Source organism: Oncorhynchus clarkii, chromosome 12 (genome assembly GCF_045791955.1).
Source record: "Oncorhynchus clarkii lewisi isolate Uvic-CL-2024 chromosome 12, UVic_Ocla_1.0, whole genome shotgun sequence".
Classification (NCBI taxonomy): domain Eukaryota; kingdom Metazoa; phylum Chordata; class Actinopteri; order Salmoniformes; family Salmonidae; genus Oncorhynchus; species Oncorhynchus clarkii.
In genome coordinates this window covers 82,830,475-82,852,046 of record NC_092158.1, presented here as the reverse complement: position 1 = coordinate 82,852,046, position 21,572 = coordinate 82,830,475, and the positions used below count along the sequence as shown (strand labels likewise).

At 41.7% G+C, this 21,572-nt stretch overlaps 2 protein-coding genes across 2 annotated transcripts; one reads left to right on the top strand and one right to left on the bottom strand.

Annotated features, from left to right (window-relative positions):
- Window positions 1–1,239: 1,239 nt before the first annotated feature.
- On the bottom strand, window positions 1,240–15,198 carry LOC139421495 (DDB1- and CUL4-associated factor 7-like). Its single transcript, XM_071172449.1, has 7 exons — window positions 14,191–15,198; window positions 12,180–12,338; window positions 11,857–11,968; window positions 10,839–10,957; window positions 9,842–10,051; window positions 9,605–9,722; window positions 1,240–2,658 (listed from the first exon to the last, which is right to left on the bottom strand). The coding sequence occupies exons 1-7, from the start codon at window positions 14,326–14,328 to the stop codon at window positions 2,486–2,488; spliced, it is 1,029 nt and encodes a 342-aa protein (XP_071028550.1). The 5' UTR covers window positions 14,329–15,198; the 3' UTR covers window positions 1,240–2,485.
- Window positions 15,199–15,508: 310 nt separating this feature from the next.
- On the top strand, window positions 15,509–20,148 carry LOC139421494 (PAT complex subunit CCDC47-like). The gene is made up of 12 exons (XM_071172448.1): window positions 15,509–15,712; window positions 16,674–16,969; window positions 17,096–17,188; window positions 17,368–17,664; window positions 17,751–17,816; window positions 17,956–18,057; window positions 18,184–18,294; window positions 18,482–18,567; window positions 18,734–18,792; window positions 18,915–19,024; window positions 19,177–19,344; window positions 19,492–20,148. The coding sequence occupies exons 2-12, from the start codon at window positions 16,682–16,684 to the stop codon at window positions 19,570–19,572; spliced, it is 1,461 nt and encodes a 486-aa protein (XP_071028549.1). The 5' UTR covers window positions 15,509–15,712; window positions 16,674–16,681; the 3' UTR covers window positions 19,573–20,148.
- The last annotated feature ends 1,424 nt before the right edge of the window (window positions 20,149–21,572 follow it).

Genomic DNA, 21,572 nt, shown 5'->3' with positions numbered 1-21,572 from the left:
CAGCCCCAGACCATTATTCCTCCTCCACCAAACATTACTGTTTGCACTATGCATTAGGGCAGGTAACATTCTCCTGGCATCCACCAAACCCAGATTTGTCTGTCGGACTGACGCGTTTCTACTGCTTCAGAGTCCAATGGCAGCAGGCTTTACATCACTCTAGCCGGCGCTTGGCATTGCACATGATGATCTTAGGCTTGTGTGCGGCTGCTCTGCCACAGATACCTATTTCATGAAGCTCCCGATGAAGTTATTGTGCTGACGTTGCTTCCTGAGGCAGTTTGAAACTCGGTAGTGAGTGTTGCAACCGAGGACAGATGATTTTCACCACTCAGCGGTTTCGTTCTTTGAGCTTGTGGAGCCGTTGTTGCTCCTAGATGTTTCCACTTCACAATAACAGCATTACAGTTGACCGGGGTAGCTCTAGCAGGGCAGAAATCTGACAAACTGAGCGCTTCAGTAAGGCCATTTTACTGCCAATGTTTGTCTATGGAGATCGCATGGTTGTCTGCTAGATCTTATACTCCTGTCAGTAACGGGTGTAGCTGAAATAGCCAAATACACTAATACTGAAATTGTGAAAATGATGAGTGAGAAATGTTGGTGGGATGGAGTTTTGGCCTGCCTGGTGACATCACCAGGGAGTAAATTAGTTAATTGACTAATAAGAGAGTTCCCAACTTCTCTGCCAATAACAGCTAGTTTTCAGCAGGTTGACATTTATTGTCATGAATCTTGCCCTGGAGGCAGAACTGAGCTAGTTGCAAAGTCAAAATTGGTTATATCGTAAAAAAAATGAAAACTAAATTAGCTTTTTGGTCTTAATTTAAGGTTAGGCTTTAGGGTTAGCAGTGTGGTTAAGATTAGGTTTAAAATGAGATGTTATAACTAAGTGGCTGTCAGCAGCTAGTGACAACTCTGTAGAACTGCCTCTAGTGCAACATTCATGACAATAAATGCCAACCGGACAGTTTTCCCCTACATAACAGAAATGGCTCTTTTTGACCATTTTAACTGTTACCCAGAAATGATTTAATGTTGAGATCAAAACAGCTGTATTGGACCTTTAAGAACACTGCAGAGAGAAATGTAACGTTAGGAGCTGACAGAACTATACCTGCTCACTGCAATACATTGCCATCTGCACATTGAAGTGATGTTATGACCACCAAAATAAATCATGACATCCTGACCTATCAGTGTGTATTCAGTGATGCAAATAACACTGACAACTACATAAACACATGAAGGAATATTTATTAGTTAGAGCAAATTTGGTAATACAAACTTTTGTGAAAAAAAGCTACTACATGTATATTTGCCTTATCAATATCTTGGTTCATATATTTATAAGAATGTACATTTCCCCTTGTACAAACATGCGAAAAGGTGGTTGACCTTCGAGTACAGAGAACAATAAAAAGATAGGGAGAGCGAGATGAGAAAAAGGTTTCACTCTCCTTCAGTACTAGGCTAAGTAAACGTATTTGTTTCACACAGTCTTGAATAGGAACTGCAGTTGTTCCAAGCAACTCTACTCAAAATGAAGAAAACATTATGAAGCTTGTTTTTGGTAGGTTCTGGTCTAGTCCAAAGGGGCTGATGGCAAAGTATCCAAACTGAGACATGCAACTGTGTGTTGAACACAGGAGGCTGCTGAGGGGAGGACAGCTCACAATAATGGCTGGAACGAAGCAAATGGCATGGCATCAAACACCTGGAAACCATGTGTTATATGTATTTGATACCATTCCACCCTTTCCGCTCCAGTCGTTAGAACAAGCCTGTTCTAAAGTACCACCAACTTCCTGTGGTATTGAACCATAACACTTCAGTCACTTCACTATATGTCAGATTATCACAGTATAATCATGGAAGTGATCTGGTACCAGCAAACCATGTAAAAAAACACTTTAAATAATTATGAGGCCTTTAAATTAGCCTTATGGTTTCAAATTCAGAAGTCTACAACTGGATTCAAACCCGTTCAGAAAGACACCCAGATGATCCTAAATGACATTTTCTGACAGTGAGTGTCATTTTAAATCTAGTTTTCTGACCCTAAATATGTCGTTATGTCATATTGCTGGCTAAAACAGGTTAAACACACTCAAGAGGCAGTCTTCAGTTGGAACTGCACTGTTTCACTCCATAATGAATTGACCATCTAGAATTGTTGAACCCAGTGATGCATTATGGCGCTGTACAGACACTGATGATTACCAAAACAATAAATAAAGACGACAACATACTCCTTTTGACACAGGGATTAGTTCTATCAAAAACAGAGTAAACCAGGACATTGTGGAGTGGGACAAAGTTCTCACCGCCTCCCATACGTACATCAATCAGCCAGGACAGAGTAGTGGTTTGAGGCAGTCCTGCAAGATTTACTTACACTCAAAAAAACATGTCCAAGTTCTGAATCCACACATTGTCCTCATCCTCCACCCCTTCACATCCACACCTGAGGTGAAGGTTGGCTTTAGACCCGCAGGATCTCTAGGCAGTTGTTGTAGCCGATGGCGATCCAGTCAGGCTGGGTGGAGGCCCACTGGACGTTGTTGATCTCCCCCTCGGCTGTGTAGGCCAGAATAGGGTCCTCGATGGCCCTGGGCATCTGCTGGATGTCCCATATCAGCGCCTGGTGGTCGTCGGCTGAGGAAAAACATTATTATTACGCTGAAGGGAGAAGGTGAGAAGACTTAGAATGGGGTCTGAGGAAAGGTGAACTGGTGAAGAAGCGGTTTGTGCCTTATGTCGTGGAAATTTCCTCTATTTACCAAATCATGGGAGCAAACCACACACACAAGTCAGAGTTAGTTATAAAAGTCCATCTTTAATTATATGAGCTCTATCACAACCCTGTGACTCTCAGATTGATTCAGTGTCTCCCAGTGAATCCTCTGAGAGCCCCCTTACAATGCAACTGAGTTCCTTTAATAGCAAAGACACACATAGTCAGACAGCATAGACATAACTCATCGTTCAGCTTTGTCTCCTTTCCCAAACCATAAACCAATCCTCCAAATCAACAGGCATATATCAAATAGTCATTTAGATACAACCCACTCTAAATACAAACTCCTGGACAAACTCACGGAGAGGAGGGTGAGGCTATAGGTTAAGATAGAAACAACATAAGAGGGAGCATAGAATGATTCCAGACACTGCAACCTTCCTTTCCCCACTATGGGAAAGGTAGAGAGTGAAAGATATGTTTACACATGATGACACTTTGACCTCTCCCCTCTCAGCGGCCATGCAACTTAGTCTTGACATAGAACAGATACTGCAACCCTCACCACAGAATAACACAAAAATACCATTCTGATGAGAATTAACTTACACACATTTGATGAATATAAAACATCTTACATATGTTACCAACAAATTCTGAATCTTCCCTAACATTCCCCTCTCAAGGGACTCAGTCCCTTTTGAAGAATCAGAATAGTAACATACTCAATATTTTAAAATTCAAATCCCCTCAATGTCAAATACCTTAGCTTATATGTAAACTTCCTCCCTTCTGAAACTAAGATTACAACAACCTTTATTCTACAAGACAACCTTGCACATGTTTAATAACACAGAATAATCCATTTGAGGAAAATAAAAACATAACATATTTATGCTCTTTAAGTTACATAAGAACCAGTGTCTAAACACAGGCCTCCTCACAACATATAGGACAGACATCCCTCTAAGTACTCATGCTCAGAAATATACTCAGGAATAGAGAATAGGTCATTGAAATCATTCATATTACAAATCATAAGTAACAACCCAACTATTTAGCAAACCAATATTTAGAATAGCACTCCTCAGTGATTCAAATTTGTCTTATCACTCAAAGTAAAAACCTCAATTTAACACACATCAATATTAGCAGATTTACATTCAGTATAATTATCCCATAATTCTACTATTAACTTTTTTAATCATGATTTTAATACAGATCAGTATCTCAATGCATTCTTAATCTAAATTACTACAATTTACATGGTGTAGACATCTTCAATCAATCTGATACCACAAAAGTATAAACTATTTTAATGGCACAGTTAGATTAAACCCCCCCCCTCTCAGGCACGGCATCTTCTGGCATCTTCGTTTTTCTTCAAATAGCTTTACAGTTCAAAGTGGACGGCCCTTGATAATGTCCCAATTTCAATGTCTCATCTTTACCACTCATGTCTTGTCCATTCGTCAACCAACATACCAGCATCATAAGAAAATGTCAGAACAGATCTTTCTCCATGATCACTCCAAGTGGATTCTCACAGTATGAGAGAACCATGAAAGAAAAGCAGTTGATAGCTTAGATCTGATACTGTACACCAATTTCTGGCTTGGTTCTTTTCTCTCGGTAGAAGTGGTTAGGAAAGCCTCCTTCAATGCCTTTGTCTCTCTTCTTCAGCCAGTTAGAGGGGGTTTTGAGGTACACACACCATTCGGTCCAAATTATCTCTTCCATGCATTAAGATACCGTCTGATGTCACCCTTCATGATCACCTCGAAAGAACAGATCAGAACAACAGTTTAGTTCAGTTCATTAACTACATGATAAATGATTACTTTTACCAATTATTCTTAACACACATATCTAAACATATTTCACAGAGAATATCAAAACATTCTATTGAAACTATTCTTTCAAATTGGTTTATACTCCCCATCTCACTGTCAACTCCATCGTAGAGCCCAGGATCAAGAAATTAGACCTATACCCCTCGGGAATAGAACAAAACAAACACAACAAATACAATACACTCAACAATACAATACACTCATTCACATATCACTTAAGTTGCATAACTTCAATTCAAACCCTCAAAAAACTGAATCCTCCCCCATGTTTTACACACATCTCTCCATATGAGAGTAATGTAAAACAAAATGTCAGCTAACCTAATCAAATTAAAATCACTAAACTGAAGAAGAAAAAAAAACACTCCACAAAGAAAAATTATTTAACCCCTATGGTCATAGGAAAATAGACTTAAAGCAGCATACCCTTAGTTAAAAGCAATGCCCTCTTCACACTGGTCCAAATTACAAATATGGATTAAGAAACATATTTACCAATTACACAAATTATTTTGAAAGCAGTATTACAAATGACCATACATTTATTTTCCAAATGGCTTTCCAATGCGGGTGATCAAGCCACAACGGAAAGTCATCAGAAGGTCATAGGTCATACAAAACCCCCCAAAGCAGTGTTTTGCACTATATAAAACAATTTGCAAACAATAATCAACTAGTTCCAAACATTTTCGTAATTCCATGTTCCCAGAACATTCCTTTATCAAAAGAATTTGCGTGTGTAATGAAAAGTCAGAAAATAAAAACTCATTACAATCCCAATGTGGTGAGTGCCCCAATTTCACTCACTCTCCCCAAGAGTATATTCCCTGGACACATTCCAGAGAGAGACAGTGAAATATCAATTTTCCCGAAGAAAACACAAAAACACTTAGTATTCATTTACACTACATTGATTCAGAAACTCAAACGTGAACTATAAACCAAACCTAATGATAATTCCACTGTACCTCAAATCATTAATCATACGTTTTAATCAAATCAATGTATATGCATGATACAATGTTTAATCAAGTTAAATCAACTCCTAAAAAAAAACTCTTAATCAGCAACCTAATAATTTCAATCTGTTGATATACATTTTGTAAAAAAACAATTCTGATTTTTTTAAACAAATCTAAAATCCTTCAAAAGTCGGTGCTGTCTCATCATCGTAAAATAAAAATAAACTTATTTTTTTCCCCCACTGATATCCACAAAAGTCAATACTGTTCAGCACATCCATTAATGATCTTCCTTTAGTCTGTACAGGGTCTGAAGTTTCCAATGTATGCAGATGATACAGTGATAAATTCATGCAAATAACAAACTACACAAAAACTCACTACTATAATGATTCAGATGACAAAATTGCTCAGAGACTCAAGTTTACATCTCAATAAAATAAAACACAGTCTGCATGTTCCTCAAAAAACAAGTACTGATGTAAAAAGCTCCTGGTGGTATCTGATTTTAAGTGCCTGGAATCATACTTGATTCCAACCTCTCTTTCAAAAAGCAAATCATAAAGGAACTCAAATAACCAAATTCAACCTCGCTAATTCCCAAAACATATGAAATCGTTTTGACTACACTATATAACTACTATAACAACACTATAATTAAAATCTATGATACTCCCCCACTTAACATACTAGTTTACTAGTTTTTTGCCCAATCTTGCTTTTCAACATTCATACCCATTCAGTCTTCTGTCAACAGGTTGGCGTACTATTCAATCCAGCAATCACCTTTAATGACCTTACATTGTTCCACATAATGGAAACATACCATAACCTTAGAGTACATGAACTTTCCTGCTCAAATTTACTGGTGTTACTTAAACAATCAAACCAAGAATCAATAACAATCAGAAGCTATCCTTACGATGTTTTATGATTCAGACATCCAGTCTCCCAATTCTCATAGCCTAATACAGTAAATATAAACGCCACAAATCTATGATGCCCACCTAGCGAATCAGCTGCTAGAAATACAGACAAAAATGTACCTGAACAACGGTTAAAACAATTAGAGTAAGGTTATTGTATATTCAAACTAATAACGCAAATGTACGTTATTCTACAACAATCTACCTGCCTCCAGCAACTTTCCCTGACAATGAGCAGCCAACATAACAACTCACTCTCTTCCATACTTTCAACTCAACTTTCCTATTTCTTTTTCCCCCAGTTGGGCAAAAATATAACCACTCTCATTTCAACGTTTTTCCTTACCTCTATCGTAAGATTAAAACCCCAACTTTATAACTTCCTCTTCTCTTTGCTCTCCACACTTATGAAATGTATCATATTTCTTTAAAAATAACACACACAGCGCAAAAATTATAACATGCGTCAGTCAATCTATAAGAATGAAAAACATTTCGGTAACCACTTTCCTATCGCCATTCTCTCCCCGCTATCATTCAGAGTGTCTTTAACTTAGGTAACTGTCTTCTCTATTGATACAGTAATTTAAATACGACCCAATTCTCAATACATTATTCCAGCAGATAATTTAGTGAACAGACATCGTCTTGCATCAGAATTCGCTTCGTTATTATTTTAAATTGAATTATCCTATCAATTTAACCTAAACAATCTATTGAAAACGTTAAATGTATCTCTTATACAAACACCAGCGACCATAACTTTCCAGGCAAAACATACAAATAGATTATTTACAGTCAAAAAGTCTGAATTCAGCCAGCGCCGTGACTGGGAATGGAACTCGGGCCTCCCGCGTTGCAGGCGAGATTTCTACCACTGAACCACTAATGCTATTGTCAGTAACCAAAATTCTCCGGATATAAACCCCATCTACAAAGTAAAATCAAAACACGTCACTATCGGTAATTCCCAGAAGTATAATAGCCCAATTTTAATAGTACAAACATTGCTCCAGCTATGATTCTCAAATTCCAAATGAATATATTAGCAATCAAAGAATAAAATCGACACTAATGACTAGGAAACAGTAAAAGTAGATTATGTTTACTTATGCAACATATTTCAATTACTTTACTACATCACATTAATCACGCAAGGATAATTCGTTTGATGGACAACCTTAGGCTTTGTACAACATTATAAATTACATCGAGCATCCCTCGAATTCTATTTAACTTTATGGAAAACAGTTTATTCAATAAATCCCGCAACTTCTCTCATACTGGGAAGAAAAAGTATAACATGTTCAGACCTTAAGGGCAGTTTAATTTTAAATGTTTCCCCCAGACGGAGATACTCCAATATGCGTTCTATAGTTACATCGTTAGGGTAAGATAACCAAAAGTGGACACACTCTAAATCAGTTTCTAGAGCTCAATTTCCCAGATTTTGTAGATTACTTTAATAGTGCTTAAAAACTTCATCTTTATCAAATTATCCATTTAAGATATCAACTCAAAACCTACGTACGTCTACGAATGGGTGGTTTAAATTGTATCTAATCATTTTCAGCATTACTTTATACACACATACCATTTATCATAATTTCAAATAATTCACAGAATCCATATAAAACTTTAAGAAATCTTAGGTACTCACACAGAACTTTCAGGATCATCCACACAGGATTGGTCAGATTTTTCACATAGAACTTTTCTGACGTCCACACAGAACATCAAAAGGTTTGCCCACACAGAGTAAACCCTACCCCGCTCACACAGAACGGTCCGACTCACACAGAGTAACCCTACCCCGCTCACACAGAACGGTCCGACTCACACAGAGTAACCCTAGGGCATACCTGGCTAGCACATTTAAAATAATTGGAATTCACCACATCTGAGGGTCACTTAGACAAATCACACAGACACACAGAATGAGGTCCTTCTTCCAATAGGGCTTCACCAAGTGCCGTGTTTCACCTAGAACACACAGACCCCCTGGCCCCTCACCCCGACAGACCTCACCAAATCCCCACTGTGATCAATTCAGTGTCAGGAGGGCTCTTGGTCACTGGCAACCGGACAGCGCAGAGTATCTTTTGAGTCCATAAAACCCCCAGATTACTCTCCTCTGACTCGGCCCTGCTTACGCCGCCAAGGTGCCTTCCTTACAAAGGAATTCACGCTCAGAGTATACGTAACAGGCATAATAAAAAAAAACTCGACTTCAAATCTGTGTGTGGTTCGCTCACCTTTTTCTTAAAAAAAAACTCAGTTCGAGATGTGGTATCCACTCGGCTCGCTTCCTCTTAGATCAAAGGTTGGTCCATCTGCTTCGTTTCCCGAAGTGTGGTTCTCCCTGAGATCCCAAGTTTAGGGGATCCCTCGTGCACGACTTATTTACCTAGATCGTAGGAACGGTCACCGAGTGAAGATTCACATCCCCTCCTCGTCGCCAAATGTCGTGGAAATTTCCTCTATTTACCAAATCATGGGAGCAAACCACACACACAAGTCAGAGTTAGTTATAAAAGTCCATCTTTAATTATATGAGCTCTATCACAACCCTGTGACTCTCAGATTGATTCAGTGTCTCCCAGTGAATCCTCTGAGAGCCCCCTTACAATGCAACTGAGTTCCTTTAATAGCAAAGACACACATAGTCAGACAGCATAGACATAACTCATCGTTCAGCTTTGTCTCCTTTCCCAAACCATAAACCAATCCTCCAAATCAACAGGCATATATCAAATAGTCATTTAGATACAACCCACTCTAAATACAAACTCCTGGACAAACTCACGGAGAGGAGGGTGAGGCTATAGGTTAAGATAGAAACAACATAAGAGGGAGCATAGAATGATTCCAGACACTGCAACCTTCCTTTCCCCACTATGGGAAAGGTAGAGAGTGAAAGATATGTTTACACATGATGACACTTTGACCTCTCCCCTCTCAGCGGCCATGCAACTTAGTCTTGACATAGAACAGATACTGCAACCCTCACCACAGAATAACACAAAAATACCATTCTGATGAGAATTAACTTACACACATTTGATGAATATAAAACATCTTACATATGTTACCAACAAATTCTGAATCTTCCCTAACACTTACCTGCAGTGCAGATGTGACAGGAGGAGTGGGGAGCCCAGGCGATGCCGTTGACACAGGCCCGGTGGTTGTTGAGGCGGGCCACCGGCGTGCAGGGAACACGCACGTCCAGAATCACAACCTGAGACACACAGCACAGGAGAGAGATAACACATTAGATAGGGATAAGGAGAGGGAGCAACAAAGATAGAATGGACAATACCAAACTGAAAGAGGAATGAGACAGTAAAATAGACTGACCTCCATGCCGTCCATAGCCATGGTGGCCAGGTAGTTGGGGTCCTGTTTGTTCCAGCAGAGGCGCAGTAGGGGGTGGTGCTGGGGATCTTCATAGATGATGGTGCTGTGTTCTAGGTGCCGCAGGTCAAACATGCGTACTGAGCCGTCCGCTCCGACCGACGCAAACATGTCCCGACCACCGCCTGCACGGCTGAATGCGATGTCATACACCTACAGACACAGAGAACACCACCAACATACAGAGTTATTACACTGGTATACCCACGGACACACATTCAGACTTCATGACCTCAGGACCAGGGGTTGGAACCAAAATTATTTTCCAATCGTTCTGTTCTGAACAGAACCCCTATTTGTTTTGTTCCAGTTATCCGACCAGCATAAAACAATTCTGAACTGGTTGGAACCCCAAAAAAGTAACGGTTCATATTGCTCCTTTTGGTAAAATGTTTAGGCTGTAAAATAAACTGTATTCACATTTAGCTCATTAATTTGCTTCATAAATTAGTTTGGATGGAGCAGCTTGCGGTGTATGTGTAAGCTATTTGTTTACATGTTTAATTGGCCATTTAAGTGCAGGCGCTGGATAAGACAATTTCATGGGTGAGGAGAGAGAGAGGTGGACATGGAGGGGGCTTGGTTTGAAGCGCTAAACATCACGTGAATTGGGATGTGTTTAGGCTATTACTAGAATACCTTTAGAGTTGTAACTTCACTGAATTACATAATATTAGACATTAGGAATATTTTTTGAACAAAAAATAACATTATTAATCGGTTCTCAAGATGTGGAATGAAGGATTCTGTTACGAACACTAGAGACCAGTTTCGTTCTCAATTCCGTTCCTCAAAAAAATGTCATTCTTTTCCGGTTTTCGGTTCTGCTCCCTGAACAGGTTCTAGCCCCTGCTCACGGAAACTAGCCTTTACTTACTCATTCATACAAGCAAACTAAACTTCAAGGCAAGGTTTATATTCCCCCTCAGCCCTCACACACCTCTTTGTCATGAGCAATGAGCTGGGTCTTGACGTGGCCGGATACGAGGTTGACTCTGCCCAGCACTTGGCCAGTCTCCAACCCCCAGATAGTACAGGTGGTGTCAATGCTGGAGGTGCCTGTAATGGACAGATCAGAACCAGGATTAAAAGCAGACACTCACCAAACAAGACATACTGTAAAACTTCAACGTTTATTTGCATTAATCACTCTACACAACCAGCGCTCATTTGAGACAGGCTTCTTTTATACCCAGCATCTATTTCCATTATGCCACAGCTCAATAGAATGTTGAAAAGACTACCAGTATGACCTGTATAAACATTATAACAAATGCATAGCAGATCAGACCTGCAAAGGCTGCCTATCACACACCCCCCATTTCACGCTTTAGCACCATTCATTTGATGCTGTGTTTTATTTTTGGTGGCGCCATGGCTTGTAACATTGACAGAATAGAAAATGTAATGCACGACTGTGGGAATATCAGAGCTGTGTCCATGGTAACAGTTGTAAACAATTCATTTAGACCCAGTATTTATTTGATGAAATATGTGACGATGCCCAGATTTTAAAAGTGACAGGCAGCTATTTGAGATTGTATTTAAACTGTTATACGCTACTTACTCTGACACACATGCTGTAGCCACTGACAGCAAACCAATAGACTATATGCTAGAGCTGGGCAATATGGACAAACATTCATGTCACAATAAATGGACTAAATTATCACGATAACTTGAATGACAAGTTTATAACATTAATGTGCACCACAGTTATTTTTTATATTACTCTTAAATCTACTACTTTGAATGTTGTAGCTATCAATTGTTGTATTAACAATCACCCATATTAGCAAACTTATTTCATTTGAAACTTCACATTTCTCTACTAGGGCACCTATAGGTTATTTGCTGTAATGAACGAGATCAGCAAAATGTCCATGATATTTGGTCGGTGTCAATCATTTTCGGTTTATAGTCCCAGCTCTACTATATGCATATGCCCCATCTCTTACCCAGTAGATTAGGATCCACTTCATTCCAGTCAAACGAGGTGAGTGGGGCACAGAAGTCAGAGTTCTTGTTGTTATTCAGTAAGCATTCCAAACGCGTCTCTGTTTCACTGACCTAAGGGGTAAGATTTAACAAGCCATGAGATGCTATACAACTACGTAGAAAAGAGTCCCTCCTGGGCAAGTAACTGAGCTAGAGTGCAACTTCAGATGCTGCAGGAGGGACACAATAGTTAGAAGAGGGTGCAGGCCAAGGAGCGCCCAACATGACATCTATTACGTTTACGAATGATTTAGTATCAAGGAGGCTGTGGGTGCATGCATACCCTCCAGATGCGCAGGTAGTCCCCGCTAGTGGCAAGCAGGTCTGGGTAAACACCCTTGCTGTCCGGGATCCACATGATCTTGGTGGTGGGGTAGGGGTGGTCAAAGGTGTTCCTGCAGATGAACTCTGAACTCTCCTCCTCCAGACCAACAATCGGCACCTGAAGAGAAACAAGAATTAAATCAGAAACCGCTCGATATACAGTCGTGGCCAAAAGTTGAGAACGACACAAATATTAATTTTCACAAAGTCTGCTGCCTCAGTTTGTATAATGGCAATTTGTTTATACTCCAGAATGTTATGAAGAGTGATCAGATGAATTGCAATTAATTGCAAAGTCCCTTTTTGCCATATAAATGAACTGAATCCCCAAAAAACATTTCCACTGCATTTCAGCCCTGCCACAAAAGGACCAGCTGACATGATGTCAGTGATCCTCTCGTTAACACAGGTGTGAGTGTTGATGAGGAAAAGGCTGGAGATCCCTCTGCCATGCTGACTGAGTTTGAATAACAGACTGGAAGCGTCAAAAGGTGGGTGGTGCTTGGAATCATTGTTCTTCCTCTGTCAACCATGCTTACCTGCAAGGAAACACATGCCGTCATTAATGCTTTGCACAAAAAGGGCTTCACAGGCAAGGATATTGCTGCCAGTAAGAATGCATCTATATCTGCCATTGGATCATCAAGAACTTCAAGAAGAGCGGTTCAATTGTTGTTAAGAAGGCTTCAGAGCGCCCAAGAAAGTCCAGCAAGCGCCAGGACTGTCTCCTAAAGTTGATTCAGCTGTGGGATCAGGGCACCACCAGTACAGAGCTTGCTCAGGAAAGGCAGCAGGCAGGTGTGAGTGCATCTGCACGCACAGTGAGGCGAAGACATTTGGAGGATGGCCCGGTGTCAAAAAGGGCAGCAAAGAAGCCACTTCTCTCCAGGAAAAACATCAGAGCCAGACTGATATTCTGCAAAATGTACAGGGATTGGACTGCTGAGTACTGGGGTAAAGTCATTTTCTCTGATGAATCCCCTTTCTGATTTTTTGGGGTATCTGGAAAAAAGCTTGTCCGGAGAAGACAAGGTGAGCACTACCATCCGTCCTGTGTCATGCCAACAGTAAAGCATCCTGAGACCATTCATGTGTGGGGTTGCTTCTCAGCCAAGGGAGTGGGCTCACTCACAATTTTGCCTAAGAACACAGCTATGAATAAAGAATGGTACCAACACATCCTCCAAGAGCAACTTCTCCCAACCATCCAGGAACAGTTTGGTGACGAACAATGCCTTTTCCAGCATGATGGAGCACCTTGCCATAAGGAAAAAGTGATAACTAAGTGGCTCGGGGAACAAAACATTGATATTCTGGGTCCATGGCCAGGAAACTCCCCAGACCTTAATCCCATTGAGAACTTGTGGTCAATCCTCAAGAGATGGGTGGACAAACAAAAACCCACAAATTCTGACAAACTCCAAGCATTGATTATGCAAGCATTTGCTGGCATCAATCAGGATGTGGCCCAGAAGTTAATTGACAGCATGCCAGGGCGGATTGCAGAGGTCTTGAAAAAGAAGGGTCAACACTGCAAATATTGACTCATTGCATCAACTTCATGTAATTGTCAATAAAAGCCTTTGACACTTATGAAATGCTTGTAATTATACTTCAGTATTCCATAGTAACATCTGACAAAAATAACTTTGTGGAAATTAATATTTCTGTCATTCTCAAAACCTTTGGCCACGACTGTACTATTTAATAAGGAACATACTACTAGCTTAAACTACTAGCTTAAACACACGTCATACTGTTTTTATTCAGTTTTCGGTCATGTTCATTCTTTGGGGATGAACTATTATAACATAGAAGCGAAGATCTGTTCTGGGTTCTGTTTATAACGAAGATCTGTTCTGGGTGGCCCACATCACAGCATTGAGGGATTCACGGTGGTCCCAACTAATTAGTTCTGATTCTACACTGGGACTGGTTAACAAAAATATACAGTTCATCTTCTCACTCACCTTATTGTTATATTCTTCAACGAAACTTCCAAGGGCCAGGCGAAAGCGTTTGTCGGGACGAACGCTCCAGTTCATTGCATACACCGTCCATGGCGCTTCGTATTTGTAGATCTCTTTTCGCTTACCGTGGAGCGACATAGCTAATTAAACGAGCTCGTATATCAAATCCTTACCTATATAAAGCAAAACAACTGTTTCCTTGGAACAAAATATACCCCACGGCTCGTTAGACTTTCCGAATTGAAGATTTGAACAGTTCAAATGACAAAGGCTGTCAAACGACAGCTAGCTAGCAAACAGTCGTTAGTTATGGATACTACACTAGCCCAGTTAACGCCATTAGCTAGCTAGTTGCGCGTTGTACCGCGTGATAGCTATTACTGTCGGACAACGAAGGCAACCTTAAAGCTTAAATGTAGCTTCGAGACAGACACACATTAGCTTACGGACAATAGTCGGAATTTGCCATTCGCTCGAATTTGATGATCCGGGTAAGTGAGCCTGCTTTTCGAATTGAGTCCCCTGCTAGCTTTGACCCGACTGCGACTTCAACAACACTGCTGCTGTAACCACAAAGAGGGGTGGGGGATCACTCTCCTCCCATCGAAGAAAATGTCGGCGGTGTGACGCTAGCTAGCTCATAGACCACAATTAACCCATTAAAGTGTGGAAATCATCATACCAGTCTGAAAATATGCAAAGATGTTTTTTAAAACTATTTTAACAGCGTAACAGGGGTGGTGGACTCTGTTTAGCGATTTTGTCTGGAAGGGATATAGTTTATGTCACAATTCACTTTTCGTAGCCAGGTTAGGGTAATTTACTCAGCAGGTTAGGAAAAGAGTTAGGCTGAGGTAAAATGCACAAAAATATATATTCGTCAATTTGATAAACTCTATACAATTGGGAAACTACTTTTGAACAGTCATGCAACACGGAATTCTCATTCTGAAACTCTGGCATCTTTCTAGCGCTCCGACTTTCCGACCTGAAGATCACTGGTGTTATTATTTGACCTCGTTTTCCCCGAGTTCCCAGTTGTCTTGAAAGCACCATAAACTGATTATCCAATAGAAACCCCTAATCACACTTGTAGGCGGTGTCATGGCGACGTTAGTAGGCTAGCTAAACGTCAACGGGTAACGTCTCGGCCGAACTGCGCATGTGCAAAGCATCATCTCAAAGGCACTTCTTCGCTATAACGTTGTTTTTAACGAACATGAAAAAGTGTCAGTTTGTCACTTTCACAGGGTTGGAGTGATAACATATTTAACTACTTACAACATTGGCTTGAATCTAGGCTGTATCTTTAGATTTCGAGAAAATCAACAAGGAAGAATATTTGACTTCTCAAACCCCGGCCTGGTCTGTTTCGCAAGCGGTCCAGGAAGTCTCGCGAGGTTGCTCCTCTGGGTTTTTAGAAACTCTGTGGTATAATCTACTGTCAAGAGGACTGTATTGAACAGTTAAGCTAACGACGACCTCAGCGGTTTCTATAGGAACATATTTTAACCCTCCATAGGTATTCATACAGCAAACGTTACATGTGTTGTTTTGCTTTAGTTTGATTCAACTTGATAAATCCGGCTATTGTTATATTGTCAACCACTTATTAGCTATAGCGTAGCAATAACTTGTTTGGTAACGTTAGCTAGCTTGCTCGGTTAGAATGGGAAGAGATGGGGGGGATGGGACACGTTGGCTAATCACTGAGTTATCCAGCTAGCTAGACTAACGTTAATTAGTTAACCAGAAATTGTCAACTGTGGTTGCATATTTACTAGCACTTTTTGTAATCTTAGCCATCTGAAATGTTCTATGATTTCAGCTAGCCACTCCAAGTCAAGCTAGCTAGCTAACAGTCAGAGAGTGGATTTGGCTAGCAGCAGACAGCTAACGTTAGTTAGCTCACCTGAATGCGAAGCAAGATATTTGTAGCTGTGGTTAAGTTGGTAGTTAACTAGCATAATCGGACTACAGTGTCTAGAATGATGATGTGTCAATAAAGAAAGCAACGCGAGACATATATTTTTAGAATATTGATGACCTGTGAATGATAGGGTCACTGGGTCATTACCAATAACCACAGTCCTATTGATGAATAGATTCTATGGCGTTCAGACTGACACCTTTTTGATTTACGTCATTTGACAGTGTCCAGACCTAGCTACCACTCTCTTGGGATGTTGACCTTTTCAGTGGGAGTGGATGTAATGAAATTATAGATATGTGTTGTAAAAAAACAAGTTACTATCCTGGGCATGTAACTAAATCAACTCACAGTAATGCAGGTATTTATTGGAAACATCTTTGTGACAGCCAGCCTGTGTGAGAATGACTGAGGCATTCTGTCTAGTGCTGGTTTGACCTTCTGTCACCTCCAAACCCACCTGGTTTGACCTGAATTTACCTTTCCCTCCTTATCTTCCTCCTGCTCTTCTCCTCCCACCTGTCCTCTCCTTTTCCGGCCTGTGCTGGCACAGCTTCAACCATGAGGAGTGTGTACCTCTTGCTGCCCGCACTGCTACTTCTCCTGGCACTGCCTGTCTCCAGGGGACGCTACAACGATGACTTTGACGACGGGGAAGACCTGGCAGACTTTGCAGATGACAATGACTTTGCTGAGTTTGAGGATGTGAGCGAGGACACTGCGGCTGAGCCAGAGACGGCCCCTCCACCCCGTGCGGCCCCCCCTACTCAGCCTGATGATGAGGATGAGGCCACAGTGGAGCTGGAGGAAGATGGACAGGAGGACGGCTTTGAGGATTCCGATACACAGGTTAGGGGCTGCTGTGGCCTGGTAGCTTGCATATGACCAGGGACAACTTAGTTGGCACACTATCCCATGCACTGTGTTTTTGGTTTGTGCCAGAACTAATTGATATTTCTTTTTGTATTGCTGTAGGATCAAGACATGTACAGCAAGTACGATCCAGACGAGTTTGATGGCATGGAGAAGCCCAGCCAGTCCCTTAAAGACCCTCTGATCATCCACACAGTAAGTTCACTGTTAACACCAGACTAGTGACCATTAGGAAGCCATTGATTACAGACCTATTTCTTAAACTGTACTCTGACAACCAAGAAGAAAATCCTTCTTAAATGTGAGTGCCAAGATAAAACATCCTTAATGTTGTGGTTGTCAAGGTGATGAGTCTGTCCGTCTTCCCCTTCCAGGTGCCGGCCCACCTTCAGAACAGCTGGGAGAGCTACTACATGGAAATTCTAATGGTGACGGGCCTGCTGGCCTATATCATGAACTACATCATCGGCAAGAACAAGAACAGCCGTCTGGCCACAGCCTGGTTCAACTCCCACCGAGAGCTCCTGGAGAGCAACTTTGCCTTGGTGGGTGACGATGGCACCAGTAAGGATGCAGTGAGCACCGGGAAGCTGAACCAGGAGAATGAGCACATCTACAACCTGTGGTGCTCAGGTCGAGTCTGTTGTGAGGGCATGCTCATCCAGCTTAAGGTATTCACAGTGTGTGTGAGTAAGAGAGAGAACGTGTTTGTGTGAGAACTAGCTGCTGTTTCAATGTTTTCTCTGGTCTGTTCCAGTTTGTGAAGAGGCAGGACCTGCTGAATGTACTGGCCAGGATGATGAGGCCTGTCTGTGATCAAGTGGTGGGTACATATGATGCCTGCATACATGTACATCACCAGTCACATTGTCACTCACCTCAGCGCTTACAAATACTTTCCTAAAGGTAGACCTTTTCTGTTGTCTGACTTGCTGTATATTTCTGTCTCTTTTTCTTTGTAGCAAATCAAAGTTACTCTGAATGATGAGGACATGGATACGTTTGTGTTTGCTGTGGGCACCAAAAAGGCCATGGCCCGGATGCAAAAGGAGATGCAGGACTTGGTGAGGGGCGGGCCAACATCACTGTACATTCATTCAGCCTTCCAGACACTATTAACCATCTATAAGCCTGAGGCTGCGTGGGTGTATGTATTGACTCGTCTTTGTTTGTGTGTCTGTCTGTCCCAGAGTGAGTTCTGCAGTGACAAGCCCAAGTCAGGGGCAAAGTACGGCCTTCCTGAGCTCCTGGCCATCCTGACAGAGATGGGTGAGGTCACGGATGGTGTGATGGACAGCAAGGTGAGCAAGGGAGGGGACCTCTGTTGTGGCCTACTCACCACAGTGGGGACTTTGTCACTAGGCTATTGCAGAGTGGTCTCTTATTGTTTGTAGTGGGAGAATTTGACTTGGAAGAGTACAGTGTGCTACAATTTGACAGACCCCTTGTTTTTCTTTCATTCACCCTTCCACTGTCTTTGTCTTTCAGATGGTTCATTATATCACCAACCATGCTGACAAGATCGAGTCCATCCATTTCTCTGACCAATTTTCTGGTACAAAAGTTGTGCAAGAGTAAGTGTGCCTGCAAGCAAGTCAGTTTTTCCACAACATATTAACTATATCACACCAATGTCCTTACTCCACCCCTACCTCTGGTCTTGTATTAAAGTCTCTTATGAAATGATGTACAGTTGTTTCTGTTACCTGAAGCTTCCTTCTCAACCCTGTTGTGTTTCAGGGATGGACAGCCCTTAAAACTGCCTGAGACCAAGAAGACGCTGCTGTTTACATTTAATGGTCAGCCAATTGTCTCCACTTGAAATGCTTTCCAACACTTGGCATGCAGCCGATTCACCATATTTGATACGTTGTGACTGAATGAAATGTTAACAAATGTTTTCCTGTGTTTGTGCATGTAGTGCCTGGCATGGGGAACACGTCTCCCAAAGACATGGACACTCTGCTACCCCTGATGAACATGGTCATCTACAGCATCGACAAGGTCAAGAAGCTCCGCCTCAACAGAGAGGTGAGAATGGCAGGATAATTACACTAGTCTCCTAGTACACCCTCATTCTGGCCTATTGACAGAGTTTTTATTTATTTTTTATCTACAGTCTTCCTTTCATCCATCACTGCATCTCCTTGCTCCCCCTCTTTCTCTCTGTATCTGTCCTCCAGGGAAAACAGAAGGCGGATAAGAACCGTGCCCGTGTGGAGGAGAACTTCCTGAAGCAGACCCACAATCAGCGCCAGGAGGCTGCTCAGACCCGACGGGAGGAGAAGAAGAGGGCTGAGAAGGAGAGGATCATGAGCGAGGAGGATCCTGAGAGACAGCGCCGCCTGGAGGTCAGCTCCACCACAGCCCACCTTCCAGAATAACACACTGGAACGCTACACACTTTAACATTACACATGGGAACACAGCACACTGTTCATCTTGGCCTTCTTTGTACCTCTTGCTCTAACTGTCTATGGTGTTTCCCCCTTTTCCAGGAGGCTGCTCAACGTCGTGATCAGAAGAAGATTGAGAAGAAGCAGATGAAGATGAAGCAGATCAAAGTCAAAGCCATGTGAGGACAGACAGCTACAGGGATTCAATCACACAGCTCAGACGGTTTCCACTGCTTCCATCCATCTCTCTCACTTCAGCGCCCAGTTCTGGCTCACAGGCTCACACAGACATTCCCTTCTCCATGGGTGTGTCAAGCAGGTTCCCTGTTTCTGTTCTCATGGAAACACTTTGTCCAGTCAGAGTGGGGTTTTCCTTGGCTGTGAGTGAGCTGCTAGTGACAAGCGAGAGGGACAGGAGTTTTGCATATCAAGTCTGTCGCCATGACGACCCGTGCCAGTTTTTTTTTCCTGTTTTGACTTTCTTCTGCCTAGGTCTTCATTGCTCTTTTCAAAGCAAGTCGGCTCAATGAGCTTATTAATCGAATCGACAGGGATTGGGGTTTGCACCTCTTGGTGGGAAATAAAATGCTCATATTTTAATAGGAATGAAGGCATGTGAGGCCTGTTTGAGTTAACACTGTGGATGCTACAAGACGAGATGCAAAGTATCCAATTTTAATTTATATCTAAGTGACAGTCCTTACAAGCTATGTCTGTCTGGTGAATTTCTAAGCAAACAATAAAATGCACTGGAAGCTATTGAACAATCTCATTTCTGTCTTTTTTTAGTAGAGTTGTGTCTTGTGGTTAGGTGATTATAAATGGACCAATGGGACGGTAAGTCTAGCGCTAAATTTGACCCAAAGATTGAGTCCGCAGAGAGATTGTCTAGGCTACTGAGTTCAAACTAAGCTGTCCTAGTGGGCTTAATGTCAACTCCCTTGTCTCCTATACTGTACAGTAGCCTTTTTTGGAAACCACCATTTCTGCCAGCATTTTGATTCTTATTGGTGAGTAAGTATTGTAATTTTTCTGACCTAGTACAAAGGTTTAACAAAAACCCACCTTGGAAGTCATGTTGAGGACAATTTAATTAGGGGTGCTTCAAGGTCAACGAAGAAAATCTGCAGTAATACATACACTATTTTCTATGTCTTCCTGCCTGTTCTTGTTTATTTTTTAGCAGAAAAGCTAGTTATCACACCCAGACACAAAGATGGTCAGCATTGGACAGTATGTGTTACCAATGCAGAGAGCTGAATGCCAACTGATGCCAACTGATAATGTACTGTACTACATCTTGGCCAGGAAGGGTTCCTTGATGTTGTCATTGAGGTAAGCGAAGGTCACATCCTTGAGGGGAATGGGGCCCACGTCAAACTCATCCAGCTTTGTGAACAAGAGACAGAAATTAGAGATGGCAGAGCCATCTTTGTGTGCCAGGACCAGATCCTTTGAGGTCGAGGGTCCCGCGAATCTGGAGAAATGACTGAAGTCAAAGGCTCATGTGGCAATACATGACATGTACAACAACCCTACTCCGACATAAAAGTAATGTAAAAACAATACCAACCATCAAACTGAAATGCACACAGTCCTTTCGGAAAGTATTCAGACCCATTGACTTTTTCCACATTTTGTAACGTTACAGCCTTATTCTAAAATGCATTAAATAAATAAATCCTCATCAATCTGCACAATGAATGACAGAGGGAAAACAGGTTTATAGAAATGTTGACAAATGTACTAACAATAAAAGTATTCAGACCCTTTGCTATGAGACTTCAAATTTAGCTCATGTGCATCCTGTTTCCATTGATCATCCTTGAGATGTTTCTACAACTTGATTGGAGTCCACTTGTGGTAAATGCACATGAGAAGGACCTTGGTCAGGGAGGTGACCAAGACCCCGATGGTCCCTCTGACAAAGCTCCAATGTGGAGATTGGGGAATAACCCAGAAGGACAACCATCTCTGCAGCACTCTACCAATCAGGCCTTTATGGTAGAGTGGCGAGACGGAAGCCACTGCTCAGTAAAAGGCACATGACAACCCACTTGGAATTTGCCAAAAGACACCTAAAGACTGTCAGACCATGAAACAAGATTCTCTGGTCTAATGAAACCAAGATGGAACTCTTTGCACTGAATGCCAAGCGTTACGTCTGGAGGAATCCTGGCACC